This window comes from Branchiostoma lanceolatum, chromosome 17, assembly GCF_035083965.1.
Source record: "Branchiostoma lanceolatum isolate klBraLanc5 chromosome 17, klBraLanc5.hap2, whole genome shotgun sequence".
Classification (NCBI taxonomy): Eukaryota; Metazoa; Chordata; class Leptocardii; order Amphioxiformes; family Branchiostomatidae; genus Branchiostoma; species Branchiostoma lanceolatum.
Genome location: NC_089738.1, coordinates 18852326 through 18869073, shown reverse-complemented (window position 1 = coordinate 18869073; position 16748 = coordinate 18852326). Strand labels below are relative to the sequence as shown.

The 16748-nt window shown below is 43.0% G+C and overlaps 1 protein-coding gene, 1 long non-coding RNA gene and 1 other non-coding gene across 3 annotated transcripts; 2 read left to right on the top strand and 1 right to left on the bottom strand.

The window, feature by feature from the left end:
- Window positions 1-456: 456 nt before the first annotated feature.
- Trnav-cac (transfer RNA valine (anticodon CAC)) lies at window positions 457-529 on the bottom strand. Its single transcript has one exon. It is a non-coding gene; the product is annotated as a tRNA-Val (tRNA).
- Window positions 530-1574: 1045 nt separating this feature from the next.
- LOC136422514 (sucrase-isomaltase, intestinal-like) lies at window positions 1575-14268 on the top strand. The gene is made up of 21 exons (XM_066410285.1): window positions 1575-2235; window positions 3039-3193; window positions 3710-3884; window positions 4512-4608; window positions 5027-5062; window positions 5104-5231; window positions 6062-6187; window positions 6742-6873; window positions 7426-7545; window positions 8355-8468; window positions 8907-8991; window positions 9259-9409; window positions 9785-9921; window positions 10360-10469; window positions 10695-10811; window positions 11573-11721; window positions 12089-12173; window positions 12729-12785; window positions 13027-13157; window positions 13689-13783; window positions 14192-14268. Exons 1-21 carry the CDS (start codon window positions 1744-1746, stop codon window positions 14266-14268), a joined length of 2769 nt encoding a protein of 922 aa, XP_066266382.1. The 5' UTR covers window positions 1575-1743.
- Window positions 14269-14511: 243 nt separating this feature from the next.
- On the top strand, window positions 14512-15975 carry LOC136422780 (uncharacterized). Its single transcript, XR_010753672.1, has 2 exons — window positions 14512-14703; window positions 15167-15975. It is a non-coding gene; the product is annotated as an uncharacterized lncRNA (long non-coding RNA).
- The last annotated feature ends 773 nt before the right edge of the window (window positions 15976-16748 follow it).

The window sequence follows — 16748 nt, the reverse complement described above, 5'->3', positions numbered from 1 at the left end:
CGCCATAGGATTAAATGATATAAGACCTTTACTACGCATCTGCTACACGGGTTCTACGACACAATATACGGATCGGTACGTTTTGCGTGGTGTTTGTTTGTTAGGCATTGAGCCTATTGAACTCACAGAAGAGTCCTTAAGAGACTGGTCGCAATTAGGACTACAGTGTCGTTCAACGTTTGAATAATGTCTGCTTATGTTTACGCAAGGAAATAAAAGTGATCTATCTTTACATTGTCTGTCGTCCTGTTTTGCACCCATCCATGCAAATACAATCATTAAACGGTATTGACAATTTCTCAACCTATGCCATAGTAAGAGATGATCGACAACCGTCCTAAGGAAACATAGACACAACATTTTCACTAAATCCAGAAAAAACTTTAGCCCTCTAGACAAAGTTAGATTTATAAAAGAAAGGCTTAAAGCAAGAAAAAAGGGAAAGAAAAAATTAATTGTCACCGCCCGGGATCGAACCGGGGACCTTGCGCGTGTGAGGCGCACGTGATAACCACTACACTACGGTGACTCCGTGACGTCAATCCGAGCTTCAAACAGTCTGACACCGCCACTCCCGCCATTGACGTCATCGGCCAGACACCACTCTCCAAGCAGAGGTTAGATAGCACCATGGGACCATGTCTAACGGAGAAATAGACGTTAAACAAGGATAACAACAACAACAGGAACTAAGGAAGATTGTAAACCTTGTGTTGACTCGCACGATGTTTCAATAGCTAACCTATTGATTGGCCATTATAAAATGGGGCAAGTCACAATCATCACACTCGACCTCTGCTTGGAGAGCAGTCAGCCACACGTCGAGCACGTTAAAGAACCCACCACACTTATCGCTAAGAGTAGGGGCCCTTACCAGTGTGCGTGGATCAAACATTAACATCTACTAACATAGTTCCACCAGGGTACATACTTCCCCCATCCTGGAAAGATACGTCCGAACAGATCTCTAACCCAACTTCCCCCAGCATAATTCACTCCTGTATATCTGTTAGTGCATGATACCTAGGACCTCGGGGGTGCTGCACTAGGGATCTCTCAAACCCACTGTTTTTCAAAGTGGCTGAATTATGTAACACGGTGGATTGATATCAATGGAGGTTACAGTCCGGTCTTAAGCAGATTACTTACCAAAGTTTAGAACAGGTGTGTTTTACAGTTCTCGGGGTGTGAGACACAAATAAACTAAAAACAAACACAGACAGAGATAAGGAAAGAAAGAGATAAGGAAAAAGGCAAACAAACGTGTGAAAATTAAAGCTTAACACAAAATACTTACCATAGTAACATATGTACATTTCTCATTCGTTCATTCATTTAACTAACTTGTCGTTAAAAGTTTGTGTCATCAGATATGTGGCCTAAGCTATGACCCTACAGCTTTTCGTATTCCAATTATGAGATATCTAATCATGATATTTATGAACAATGAAAAGAAGATAAATCTTTCATAATTGTGAAGACTAAAGTGCATATTATGGCCTAACACTGCGACAGTTTCGAAAAGTTGTAAAGCTGCAGTTATAGTTTACCTTGATAGAGGTCGCTCCTGCATGGAGCGGCCATTTGTGTTCACCTTTGAATGACCCTTACCTTTCAATGACCTTGATAACACTGGCACAAAGTTCAAGTTGTTATAACGTTCTCTCTCCCACGTACATTTTAAACTAAAAACCTTGCAAAAGTTGAATTCTTTGGATTTTCCGCTTCCTATTTTCTGTCAGAATGTACCAAAAACAAGACGACGACTACGATGAATTTGGAGATCAGAGTCTCATGCAAACGGAGTACCGACCGAGAAGGAAGAATCGCCGTCCCTTGTTGATCTGTTTCTGCATTCTGGTTGTTTTTCTCGCCATCGTTATCCCTGTAGCTATCGTAGTCAGCAACAAAAGGCATGGATCGAGCGGCTTCGTGGCACCGGAGTGCCCGAGCGCTGACGAACGGGAGAGGGTCGACTGCTACCCCGAGGGAGGGGCGAGTCAGTCCCGGTGCGAGGCACGGGGTTGCTGCTGGGGCCAGCCCACCACCAAAGGCCCGCCTAGCTGCTTCTACCCCGTTAACCACGGGTACGAGCTGGTAGGGGGGCTCCAGAGGACCTCCCTCGGGTACAAGGCCACCCTCCGCCGACTGAACACCCCGGCTATGTACGGTGACGACATGCAAAACATCGAGGTGACAGTGGAAATCCAGCAAGACTACCGGCTTCACGTAAAGGTAACGTCTTACAAGTTCGAAATTTTATTGATTGAATGAACGAAGTAATGAATGAATGAATGAGGACCTTTATTGTGAACTTAGCTAAGCACAGGTCGTAACAACCCAATTCGTCAAATGTAATATTTGAATTCGAGTAAGTGGGTGATATCACAGTAATGATCAATAACAATAACAGTGAACAGACTTTGCGATTGCCACAACTTAACAAATATCAGACAGTGTATCAATACCAACCCACATAGCAAATTACATAAAAAATAAACATCACATGACCTTAGTTATTATACACGCAATCCGGGTGACCCACATGATGTCATTGAACCCCGGCTAACGGCCATTGGACGGTACCATTACTATCAACAAAGGAGTGTAGGTCTGTTATATTGCAGTACCTCATAGCTCTGTGAAATATCTGTAGTTTTGTTTTGATGATCGCTTGCTTCGCCTTTTCTCATTAATCCATTGGAATATTACAATGGTATTCTATCCGGACACCAATATGTTCATAGATGGTCTTGTTCATCAGCATTTCCCCGTCTATCCTGTTATTATTTCATTCCTAACATCCAAGAACCAAAGAACGCATCACTTGTAATTGCATATCACATAGCGAACAAAAACAACCAATTTGTATTTTGCGACAAGTCATAATGCAATACTAACCTAAAGAAGGTTGTAGTAAAACAACAACAATGCCTCCCCCCCCCCCCAAGGTGTCTCATCCGAAGCGCCCTCGGTTTTCATATCTTTGTTCATTATACCATGAAGACAAACTGTTTTCTACCCCCCCCCCCCTACAGGTGTCTGACCCGAAGCGCCCTCGGTACGAGGTGCCCGAGGCCGCACTGAAGCGCCCCCTAGCGACGACCTTGGCGGACAACCCTCTGTACAACTTGACCTTCACCAGCAACCCCTTCAGTCTCAAGGTCACGAGGAATAGCACAGGAGCCACCATGTAAGTTTGGCAGTCGGTATATTGGACAAAAGTAACACTTCTATAGCCTAGTATGTGTATATACATGTGAGACAATTTTTTTCTTTAAATGTATTTAGGGGGCATTTCTAGCTAGTCTATTATCAAGTTTAAGAGAGTTTGTTTGAAACGGGGAACAAAACGTTTTGTTGTACGTTAAAGTTCGACACATTCCTGGTATCACATAGTTTGTCTTGTCAATTTACTGATTTAGAATAGCTTTCTTAATGTTGTAGGGAGTTACCTTCGTCATTTCTGATGGTGGCCCCTTGTATGAAGGAGCTTCAGGCGTAAAACTCACGATCAAGCGTCAAAATTCTGCACGTAAAAGAACCCAACACACTTATCGAGAAGAGCAGGGGTGACCCGGTGTGCTTCGCTAAAAACGCGGGTCGTAGCGAAGCCGCATTTCACGTCTACTAGCTAGTTGAAAAATCATCACGCTTCACCTCAATTGAGAATAACTGCTTTACCTTTTACTTTGCCCTTTCCCATAAGATTCGACACCTCGGTGGGTAAGCTGACGTTTGGTGACCAGTTCCTGTCTGTGTCCACCCGGCTGGCCAGTTCTAACCTGTACGGCCTGGGGGAGCACGTCCACAGGCGCTACAGGCACGACCTCAACTGGAAAACATGGCCCTTTTTCACAAGAGACTCATCTCCCGCTGCAGGGGTGGGTTGAAATGACGTTTTGCTTGCCATACCGATTTATTTCTTTGGTTCTTGGGATAGTGTTCTGGAAAAAGCCATTATTTACGCTGCAATATCATTGGGAGCAAGTCAGATATAGATGAAGTTTTCTTCCCAGTTCGTCTGTATTATCGTGCCCTCTCGCTTGTTCTCATTTTTTGCCCAAGAGCCAAAAAAAAGTGTACGGTAGCCTCATGCCAAACGAATTTGGCTAGTATGCTGATACGGGATTTTTATCATTGCGACTTTAATCACGTTGCATCCCTATATATATCTGCTAGTTCCTAAACCTATGCCCGGCCGGGCAGTTGCTGGAATGAAAAGTAACAAAAGACCACACAAAACATTAAAAAAATCGTCATGAGCATAATTTGTGCATATGTCTTTAGATGCATTTTTCCGTTCCCGCAAACAGCCCGGCCGGTTTTGGAATGTGACCATAGGATTATTAATTTTCATGTTTCGTACTGCACCCGTACTGCACAAAAAAGGATTAAAAAAAAAAGAAGCATGAGAATAATTTGTGCATATTCTTTATTATGCATTTCTTCCGTTCCCGCATTCCCGGTCTGGAAATGTGACCCTGGCATAATTTTCATGTTTAATGCAGAATTCAGACAACCTGTACGGCCAGCACCCGTTCTTCATGTGCGTGGAGGAGGACGGCAACGCGAACGGCGTGTTCCTGCTGAACAGCAACGCCATGGGTGAGTCTTTACTTGTTGTTTTTTCTTCCAGGTATTGTCATCGTCATCGATATGGTGATGACCATTTTAGATGGCAACTACAATTTAAATGGTGACGACCGTTTTAAACGGCAACGATCGTTTTAAATGGCGACGATCGTTTTAAATGGCGACCTTTATGACTTTATAAATGTCATTTTAAATGGCGACGACAGTTTTGAATGGCGACGACCGTTTTGAATGGCGACGGACGTTTTGAATGACGACGACCTTTTTAAATGGCAACAACCGTTTTAAGTGGCGACGGCCGCTTACGAAATGGAAACGCGCGTCAACAATTCCTTGACGATCTCTGCTCTAAGTCTTTCTTAAAAAGATTAGATATCTAAATCACCTAAATCACCTTTACATTTATTCTTTAATGACCTCTGTCCTTTAGACGTGACCCTCCAGCCCGGTGCTCCTGACTCCACCTACATCTTGACGCCCTTTAACCTTATGACCTCTGTCCTGCAGATGTGACCCTCCAACCCGGTGCTCCTGACTCCGCCCCCATCGTGACGTACCGCGTGATTGGCGGGGTGCTGGACTTCTACATGTTCCTCGGACCCTCCCCGGAAAACGTCGTGCAGCAGTACACGGAGGTGGGATTGCACATTTATGTCGATGAAGGTTAGACATCAAGTAATGAGATACACAATACAAAAGTTACTCATTGGCAGGCATCATGGATAGACTTCGTACACGTTCAGATGTTTCAGATGATTCAGAATGGCTTCTACCGACACAGATGAACTTTCAAGTGAATGGGAAGTTTGTACTTGCAGGATGTCATTTGATGAGCAAATGTGTTGACAGATATAGCCTTCTGCCATAGGATACACCACTGGTAGGAGAGCCCATGGTATACGTACCGCATGGTAGATAGGCGCTGTTCTTACGCCAGTGGCATAACAAATCATGACAAACAGCAATTATTCCCAACTGTTTTTCAGATCACCAACACGTTCTGTAATCTTCCCCTCAGATACCACAATATATTTCATATATCCCGAGGTCCCAGTCCGACCTTGGATCGGTTCCCTTGACGGCCGGTCTATATCATACCCACTCTTGCACTCGAAAACATCCGAAATGTGACAGAACTTGAGAAAATTTCCTCAAACAAAAGACTTGTGACATCATCAATTCCAACACAATTCCAGCGGAGCACGCGAAGTGCTTTCGAATCATTCGATCGAAGCCCGTGTGATACATTTAGAAGCTCGTGTGATAACCCAAAATATCACCTGGTCCGGAACACCCATAATGAACGTTATTACGGCCCAGGTATGGCATAATCAGTAGTTTTACAGACCTCACCATTATACAAACGTCATACACTTGTGACACAGTTACTACAACATAATACAACTCCACAAACTCCGAATATTTGTTTAAATCTTGTTTAAACTGTGTTTTAATTCCTTATAAGGTAATCGGCCGCCCCGTGATGCCTGCGTACTGGGGTCTAGGGTTCCAGCTCAGCAAGTGGTTCTACAACAACTCACAGGGCCTGCGTGACGTCATTCAACGCACGCGCGCTACAGGGATACCTTACGTAAGCACACGTCACTGCTTGTTTATGGTTAGACATCCAGGTGAAAAATATCTTAAGACGATTCAATCTCTAGAACTAGATAAGATACAGAAATTACTTCCGGACGTTTCGAGTGACATCTGTCCATTTTCTTCAGCGCCACTTGTACTAGAGTGAACTGGCAGAACGAATCAATACTAATACATCTACCTGGAAAAAAGGTGTTGAACATGTCAAAGTCACTAGCTCACTAAGTCACTAAGGACGTCACTTCTCTCTTGAAGTTCCAAATGTTACAAGAAATATCCCGGAATAGCATGTTTCATGAGGTGGGTAATCATAAACCGTGATGAGTGGGGAAAACAGGTGACGTTTGGGACCGCATCCTTCCACTGTAGCACCACCTAGGTGCTATACACCTCTCGGTGTTCTCAAGATTAGCTTACGGTGTATATTTTTTTACCGGGCCCCGAGTTGATTTTAAAAGGGAGTTTTAAAGAAAAATTCAATATGTCGCATAGGCATGAGAAATCTTCGGTTTCATGTTCGTTGATGGTCTATGTTTCGTACCACAGGATGTCCAGTACAGCGACATAGACTACATGGAGGACCGGAAGGACTTCACGTATGACGGAAACAGCTATGGCGACCTGCCTGACATCATCCAGGACCTGCATGACAACGGGCAGAAATACATTATCATTCTGGTCAGACGTGCTTTCACTCATGTTTGCTTAGAATACAGTAGGGCCCCCTCTTTTCCGAATGGGACTATAGCACAAGGTTTGACAGGGCTAAGGAAGACACCCTCTGGAGATGTTTAGCCTTTTACACCAAATGGAAGTTCGGAATTTTCACTACACTCATATTTATCCAACTATCCCTTATACGGGAAAATATTTCTAAACCAACTACTGCATCAGCCTTTTTCTTGACTGTTTTCTTTTATTTAGCTTAGGTCGTTTTTGCTTCCTCGCTTTGTTTTCGTTTTGTTTTTTGACAGTGCCTCTTACACGATCGAAGTAAGTAAACAAGAATAAAACAGAATAGGGTGTGAACTAGAATGTGATAGATTAGAATTCAGCATTATCAGAATAGAAAGAAGTCAACGTTTGGTTCTACCTGCAGGACCCGGCAGTGAGTATGAAGAAGTGAATCATATATATCGAGCTGGCTTTGAAGGGTTTTCTTCTGTTGAGGCAGTGGAATATGAATTTTCCACAAATAAACCAACGTTTGGTTAACGTTTGTACCTGCAGGACCCGGCAGTGAGTAACAAGAATCGGCGGGACGGGTCTCCTTACCTCCCGTACGTGACAGGCAGGACGGCTGGTGTGTTTGTCAACACATCCGACGGGAAGACACCGATTGTTGGGCAGGTAAACTTCCGACTTAATCCTACAAAATCATGTCCGAGACAAAGTTGATATTGAGGCTGTATGAATTGTTTATCTATTGGATTCCTCATTGGTAGTGTGTCTTCTGCTAGTGTTACATATCAAAACCGGGGCCCGGCCGGGCAGTTTGCGGGAACAAAACGTATGATATAAAGGACAACAAAAGACACAAAACGTTAAGAATATAAGTCATAAGCATGATTTGTATTTATCTATTGATGTACACTTTCATCCGTCTGTCTGTCTGGGCCCCGGTTTGGAAATGGGACCCGGGCATCACAGGAGACAATCTTAGCGTGTCTTTGTTGAAACACATCGTGATTCATGGAACTAAAATTTGTAGTTTCCCATTGTAACTCAATTCTTCGTGGGGTCGTATGGCGTAACGGCAGAGTGTTTGGCCTAGAACCCAGAGGTCCTGGGGTTCGAATGATATCATGTCACCGATGTTGTGTCCTTGGGAAAGGCAATTTACACGGCTTTCCTCACTTCACCCAGGTGTAAAAATGGGTACCTGACTTTGGCTGGGGAGGTAAAATGCAGTGGAAGGAGAGGGTTGGGCTCCGCCTTCCAATACCGTGCCCTAAACACAGTGGAGAACACCCACTGCCCCTACGGCCCCAAAAAGGCTATAGGACTACCTTTGCCCTTACCTTATGGTGTGATTGGCCAAAAACGCGAGCCGCATTGCACCACCACTAGCTACTTGAAAAAGCATATGCTTCACCTCAATTGAGGATGACTGTTTTACATTTCTATGGTATCTCATATGCCCGTTTCCCCCATCCTAGGTGTGGCCGACAGACTCCGTGTTTCCCGACTTCACCAACCCTAACGGAGTCCAGTGGTGGGCAGACAACTGCCGGGACCTGCACAGCAACATCTCTTTCGACGGACTGTGGATTGTGAGTAGGTCTTTCGTACATTATAGAATTAAGAAATTAACATGTGAAATTCGTTACTGTCTTTGTTCAAACTGATGATAACCTCTTGATATCGAAGAAGGTTCCAATTGTTCTGGACATTAGATTTATGTTTAGTATCATTAAAGCAAACGGATCGTTAGCCCCTAGCTCGAAGAAACACACATTTCAATGCAAAAGCAAAAGTTAAGACAATTTTGTGTCCTCGAACAAAACATTGTAACATTCGAACCGATTCCAACTTCCGAATTTGCGCACGCGAAGCGCGTTCTGATCATTCGATGGAATCCTGTGCGATACGACTTTGAAGCCCGGGCAGTACGGTGAAATATATATATATATAGACCGATTCGGAACTCTAGTATCGAACGTTATCCTGGTTGTCATGACATAAACACTTTTATTTTTTACCCTCAATAGGACATGAACGAACCGTCCAACTTCCTGAACGGCTCTGTGTCCGGCTGCTCAGGGAATACATGGAACAACCCGCCGTTCCTGCCAGGTAAGTATTTGTAAACAATGTTTTGTTTCTCAATGAAGGCTAGGCATCCAGAAAGTATGATACGCAGGGTAACAGTTACTCAAGCAAGTGCATAGCATTTGGAAACGGTTAGATGTTTCATACAGTATTCGTCAATCATCGGCAAAAGATACCGGATGCTGTATCAAACGTCTGACCTTTTCCACATCCTATGCAATTGCTTGAGTAACTGTTACCCTGCGATTATTTTGTGTTTGTTTGTTTTACAAACCGGGAAAATGAACGAAGACGACACCCATCAATCATTTTTACATCTCACAGCCATAAAGGGGAGTCTGCTGTACGAGGGAACTCTGTGTATGGACGCCAGGCAGATCTGGGGGAGTCACTACGACGTCCACAGTCTTTATGGACACAGCATGGCTATTGCCACTCGCGAGTAAGTACATGTAGATACCAATGAATGTACCTTTGCTTGTATGTATGTGTCTGTATCTCTGTCTGTGTGCGTTTGTGTGCGTGGGTCTATATCTGTGTCTGTTTGCTAATATATTTGTGTGTGTGTTCGTGTGAGTTTGTATATGTCAGATCCAGTCAAAAGGTGTGTTTGTGGTGTGTGTGTGTGTGTGTGTGTGTTTGTGGTGTGTGTGTGTGTGTGTGTGTTTGTGTGTGTGTGTGTGTGCAAAAGCAAAATACAGGAAAGCCTTTTATCCCCGCTGCTTCAGCCAATGAGTTCCACTTATGCTTGTCTCATATGCATGCTATATCTATGACCAACGTAGACTTAATGTTTCCACATTTGTCGTCTCGACAGCGCCATGAGGAGTATCTTACCGACCAAGCGGGGTGTGGTGGTGACCCGGTCCAGTTTCTCGGGCACCGGTCAGTTCGCCTCGCACTGGCTGGGAGACAACAAGGCGGCCTGGGAGGACATGGCATGGTCCATACCGGGTAAGGACGAGGGCAAGATTGGCACTTGTAATGATGTCGTTATACGTTTCAGCCTTGTTCTTAAAAAAGTAATACATGGCTTAGCCTATATCAGTGTCAGTTTTGTTATGAAGTCAAAACATGTCAACATGGAACCAAAACTTCCAAACATGCGTCGATGAATATTTGAATTGCAATGGTTTCGTCCTGTTGACCAAAAAATCTGCTTTACGTCTAAATTGTGTTTATGTTGAAGAGGATTTCGTCAATTCTGAAGCAGAATCGTAAACTTTAAATCTATTTAGTATCTATTCATTGGTTAGGCTTGGACATTTGCTCATGAATACAGCCAAAGCTGTCCAAAGTTTAACTTCCAACTTAGGGAATTTCGAAAATTACCCAAGGAGTGTCAGTCTTTGTCAACCACGCAGCATCTTTGTGCATCTTTCACTGTTTCAGGAATCCTTGAATTTGGACTGTTCGGGATTCCCCATGTAAGTAGCCCCACTTCACATGACTTCTTAATCAGACACCTTATCACGACCTTTTGTCGATATTTCTTTAATGTTGTACAATTTGGTGTTGATAATTGTGATGCTTCACTGAGCTGAACAACTTACATGATTGACTAAATAAGGAAGGCAGCTGTTGTGGTTGAACGGTAGCTGCCAGTCACCTTCAGTGAAGCAGGCTTCAGTACCACGTGGTTTGGACACCCAGTTATAATCAAAGACATGTGATAAGATACAAGAGGCTTCTCTACAGTTAACATGAATAGACGAACCTTCTGCCAGGTTGGGGCCGATATTTGCGGGTTCGGAGGCAACACGACGGAAGAGTTGTGCCAGCGGTGGATGCAGCTGGGAGCTTTCTACCCGTTCTCTCGGAACCACAACACCATGGACGGAAAGGTGAGAACTTAGTCCTGCTTTTAATCCTGTCTATACCGACCACTCAACAAAATGGTCGCAGTAGACAAATCATGATCACTATATGGACAGCTGGGAGCCTTCTACCCGTTCTCTCGGAACCACAACACTATGGACGGAAAGGTGAGCAGATTCTTTAGAAACTGTGCTGCATTGTAATGTGAACCAGAATTGCCTTGAAAAATCTGACAGATGGTCACCGAAACGTCGGTTGAATAAATCTCTTGGTTGTGTAACAAAATCTTTTAGTTAATATATTCGGTGACTGACCAACCTGATGAAACTATTCACGGAGATTCTTCAGCAATTTGAAGTTACTATAATATCCGCAAAGACCTAGAAGAAGAAGAAGAAGAAATTTATTAGACTAAGTGCTTTGCAATACCCTACTCATAGATACTGCATAGTCAGTCGATAGTTTCAATGTTTCTATACACGTTTTCACATAAAGAAGAAGCGTATAAAGTTGATGCTGTATACATGTATCCAATTCTAATTTTCAAGCAGATATTGGAAGATAGATCATTCTCTAACTGATCCTTACAGTTGCGTGAAGCTTTGATTGAATACGACGAGCCACTGTACCAAGTTCAAATATATTTCAAGTGGAAAAAAAGCACCATATTATATCTGTAGCCGTATAACAGCAATAATTTTGAATGGGCCTTTGTGTAAGACCTGCATAGTTCATTTTCACACAGTAAATCCCACTGTACTACTTTTTCTAAATGTACCAACCACAGCCACAGGACCCTGGATCCTTCAGTCAGAGTATGATCGACTCGTCCCGTAACGTCATGATGACGCGCTACACCCTGCTGCCCTACCTGTACACGCTGTTCTACCACGCCCACGTTGCCGGGACAACGGTTGCCAGGCCACTTCTACACGAGTGAGGCGACATTTGATAATCTTTCTTTCCTATAATTTCTCTCAAAGATCAACAAAAGCTTTGACTATCATCATCATGGCAATGAAAAAAATCTAGTCGGTCTCGACTTTGGAATATATGATATCTAATATTTGATACTATAAAGAACCCAACACACTTAGCAGGGGTAAGTCGGTGTGCTTGGTTATACAAGCGAGCCGTGGCAAATCTGCATTGCACTTTCAGATATCGCCAAAAAAGCCATTTTCACAAGCATTTTGCTTTGCATTAGATGGAAGAAGACGAGGAGGAAGGTGTAATACGATAACCCTCCTAAAACATTAGACTTCTTGTACTTTTTATACTACTACCCTTACGTCATTTCCAGGTTCCCATCTGACCCGAAGACGTGGGAGGTTGACCGACAGTTCCTGTGGGGGCGGGGTCTGCTCATCTCTCCCGTACTCTCACAGGTGGGCTGAAACAAAATCAATACTGTAAATGCATTTAAGTTCACACACTGCTACGGTATTGGACAAAAATGTTCACGGTGGTTTAACGTTCGCGGTGAAACGGTCACAACGAAAACCGCGAACATAAACCCACCGCGAACATTTCTGCATTTGCAGTATCCTCGAGACACTGATTTTCACCCTGTTAAAAAAAGAAATAGAAAATAGTAAAAAATTATGAAAATGATAAAACTGTGTTTATGAAGTAAGATTTCAAATTGATTCATAACTTTGGTACATAACGTCAAGGTCACCGTGTTGGTTGGTTAACCTTTAGCACTCTGAGGTAGCCGTTTGGCACCCAGTTCCCTATTGGTGGCAGAGTTAGGCAGAAGGGAGAAGGTTGAAATTGGACAAGTCAGACCTAAAGATTTGTATGATATGACATTTGTGCAAATTCTACAAGATGGACAATATATAGGTGATAATTGTTTGAGTGTAATAATTATAACATACACCAGTATTATCATTATCCATAATAATCAGACTTGTTGACTGTCCTGAATGTCCCTTCAGGGCGACACCACCGTGGACGCGTACTTCCCAGACGATCGCTGGTACGATTGGTTTACGGTAGGTGACGAATTTATACGAGCTGTCTATTTACAGTTTGAATTCATTTATTTAATCTTTAGACACCTTTGTGGCCCAAACAGCTGATTTCCATTGGGGCCCAGTATAACATATACACAAACAACAATCACAATACGTATTACAGTTCGGCAGTAGAACGGAATGATGTAAACAAGGCTGAAACCTAGCTCCTCGTGCTTTTTACGTCATGTAGTACTGAATGTGTTTGATGAAATCGCAGGGATTTGAAGTCGAAGGTGACTACAGAGGTCAGACGGTGACCCTGGATGCCCCGCTGAACAAGATTAACGTCCATGTCCGAGGCGGGACCATTCTGCCGACTCAGGAACCTGCTAACAGCACCGTGTACAGGTAACAAGTCTGTTACGTTGATGATAATCCTGGTAATAAGATACGTCAAAAATCTCTCGTTAGTGACTAAGGACAGGTCTGGCAGAACCATCTGAAATTGTTCACTTCATTAACATATTTTTTTCAGAGTTTTGATATAAAACCTAGTTCTGCCAGATTTCTCCTCAGTCACTGACGACAGATAGTGGATGATGTCTGAAGCGTCTGACTGTTCCAACATATTATCCAGTTGCTTGAGTAACTATTTTTGACGTCTGTACATGTTACTACAGATAATGATTTTCTTACATTAACAATATAAATGACTGTTCGTACTTTATTACGTACATGTTGCAGTGCTCGGTTGTTGTATATATCATTAACAAAATTAAAGTTGCCTTTATCGAATGAAATCGCAAGAGTGCCTTTGCCATTTGTTCTTGCTTAGATCTACGAGTTTTTTTTTTAATATGTAATTTGCACAAATCTACCGGAGTGTTACCATTGCCATTATTCTTTAAGTATTATTTTTATATTCCATTGTGCTTACAGCCGGCGAAACCCCATGGGGCTTGTAGTTGCGCTGGACGACTCTAACTCTACCGGGGCAAGTGGGGACTTGTTCTGGGATGACGGGGAGTCTTACGGTAACCGCTGAATGTTATCACAGAGAACATTACAGATCTTTGAAATCTGTATTTACTATACAACTTAAGTCCGAATTATGATGGTATTTCCATTCTTGTGCTTACACATTACACAAGAGTTAAAATAGTTGTCATGTTTTGAAATATACGGTACATATAATAACCCTCACTATTAGTTGTGTACAGACTGTGTGCACCTCGGGCGTTGCAGAATTATAAATATTACAACATGTGTCAATGAATCATTAGCAGATCTAGATGTTCATGACTGTCCAAATCATAATGAAAAAGCATTACATTTGCTGTACAATACGATGGATGTAGATAGCAAAAGTGCATCTGTTTGCAATTGTTGTTATAGAAAAATCAACGGTTACTTTTGAACTGATATACTTTCCCCATCTACAGATTCCATTGAAACCGTCGAGCATCTGAGTGTGAGGTTCACGGCATCAGCGGTAAGTAGTCTAGGAAATCGCACTTAGTGAGCTGGAGAAAAAAAAAAACATTCAAATGTAGCGAAACAACTTTTACCATGAAGCGAAACAACTTCTGTCATGTAGCGAAACAACTGTAGCGAACTGACAATGTAGCGAAGCAACCGGTTACGGAGGCACTTCGAACAAGCAGGTTGAAATTTGTATCATCGCATTTGTAAAAGATGGAAATAATACACAGGAAACGTGCACTTACTCAAAGGATAACAGAGAATCCCTTTTTTACAGAATGATGGCATCAGCTGCCAGGTGGATGTCCTACCAGTGCCACCACTACCGCCCGGCCACTGGGCGTACCTACCGTACGGCATGTTCTATGTCCTCGGGCTGGAGCTGCCCGGCACCCCGAGCGTGAAGGCTGGTCAGCCCGGTGACTTGCGGGATGTCGACAGCGGCAACGTGCAGTATGATGTCGACAATAAGGTGAGGCTTACGGCAAATATGTCAAAATTGTGCAAAAAACAAAAGTGTTCTATGGAACCACGTCCTGAAATTTGATATCTCTTCAAGGTGACATTCAACGTTTCATACTTGGATACTTTATTAACTTAATGCACGTGGATTCATGCACGTCCATTTCATGCACGTGGATTGTTCTATGGAACCATGTCATAAGATCTGTTATCTGTTAATGAAACACAAATTGATACAGAAAACCAGGGAGCGATGATATATGATCACAATTATTTGATGGGAACCCACTTCGGTGATTATTACACAATAAAAGAAATAATTTAGATAAAAAGAACAATATGTAGTTTATCCCACTTCCTAATGCATTTTTTGTCTAAATCTTGCGAAGTCTGTTAGAAGTAGTGTATTCCATTTATTCAAAGACTGTACAATACAATACAATACAATACAAATCGAGTCATTTCTGTTACAGGTTCTTAGCTTGACCAACTTGGCTGACATGAACCTTATGGTGTTCAACGACTTGCAGATCACATGGAATTGATGGCCATCGTCTTGTTGATTCGTTTAAGCAGCACAGTAGACAACATAATGTGGACACAAACCCGATCACTTTAAACTTGACTCTTAACGTCATCTTCCAAATTCTAATTCACAGTCTCAATTTTAGTGACTACACTGTTTTATGTAATTTAGACAAAGACATAATGAAAATAGTGACTAAAAGTGAATTTTTAGTGTCTTTTAAAATGTGGAAAAAAGCAACTTTGAATGAATGTTCATCTTAACTGTCATCAGGCAACGACATATCTTCTCCTGTCGCCAGTCTTAAAGACTACATAGTTATCGGATGTGTCTATATGGTTTATAAAGTTCGACTATGCCAGTATGTAGTGGGCCCGACGGACAGAGTTGTTAATATTGTGTTGTCAAGATCTAAAAAAAATGTAAGACTTTCTTTACAGAAGTGATCTCGTAAGAAAGGACTACGCTGCTGCTTTGGATTTATGAACATCACAAATCAGTAAAAACGGGTAGATAATGATACACACAGAAAATCAGTTGGCAAAAGAGATTTTGCCTGTTTCTTGGACCGTCCTAATCAACGCCCTAATCACCAATGATCGGGTGTTTAAGTGCAATTATTCATGTGTAAATGATAACTTGAATGTGAAAGTATGATGTAATTTAAACCAAAGTTTCTAACATGTAGAAGTATGTATGTATAATAGACCAATCCTGGCTTTTCATCAAAATTAGCAAATAAACTAAGAGAGTTGATACTTGTCAAATGTTTGCATTTTTACAATGGTGGAGGTAAGGAATCGTCTATGCAGACATAATCCCAATTCTTCCAAGCGTTGGTCTTTCAAAGTTCAGTCTTGTATTCATAATGGTATTTATCAACACAAATAAACGTACATGCCTTATGCTTCGGTCCCAAAGTCGCGACATTTTGCTGACTCGACAGTCAGAGCTAATCAATTTTTACCGCATCCAAATGAGACCTGGTGACAGCATTTTTCGCCGATGCTCGCACGATTTGCTCACGGCGTCTATTTGTTACCGGGTCCCGCGTTCAATTTAAGTCTGAGTTAAATTGATTCGGGATCCTGGCCGGGCCCAAAAATATCCGACAACCGCAGGGTGTCCCACGGGACCACGTAAGGGTCACGCTCGAAAGTGCCAAAGTAGCCCGTGAATTACCCGTCGGGGACCCTTTTTCCAATCGGGACCGAAGTATTAGTCATATGTGGGAAATATGTAGACAGTGTCGTCTGTGGAGTCGGTCACGATGAGTCTTCCCCGGGGCCCCACGGCTACCCCGTCGGGGCTATGCATCTGCCCGCCCGCCGGCAGGCTGCGGACGTACTCGCCCCCGCTCGTGAACAGCTCCAGCCGCACTGTCGCGCTGCTCGCCACGACGATGTGACCGAGCCGGGCGGTGCAGATGCCGCTAGGCCGCATGATCTGGCCGTCCTCGACCCCGTAGCTTCCGAAGTTGTACAGGAAGTTTCCATAGCGGTTGAACACGAAGACGGTGTCGGCTGACA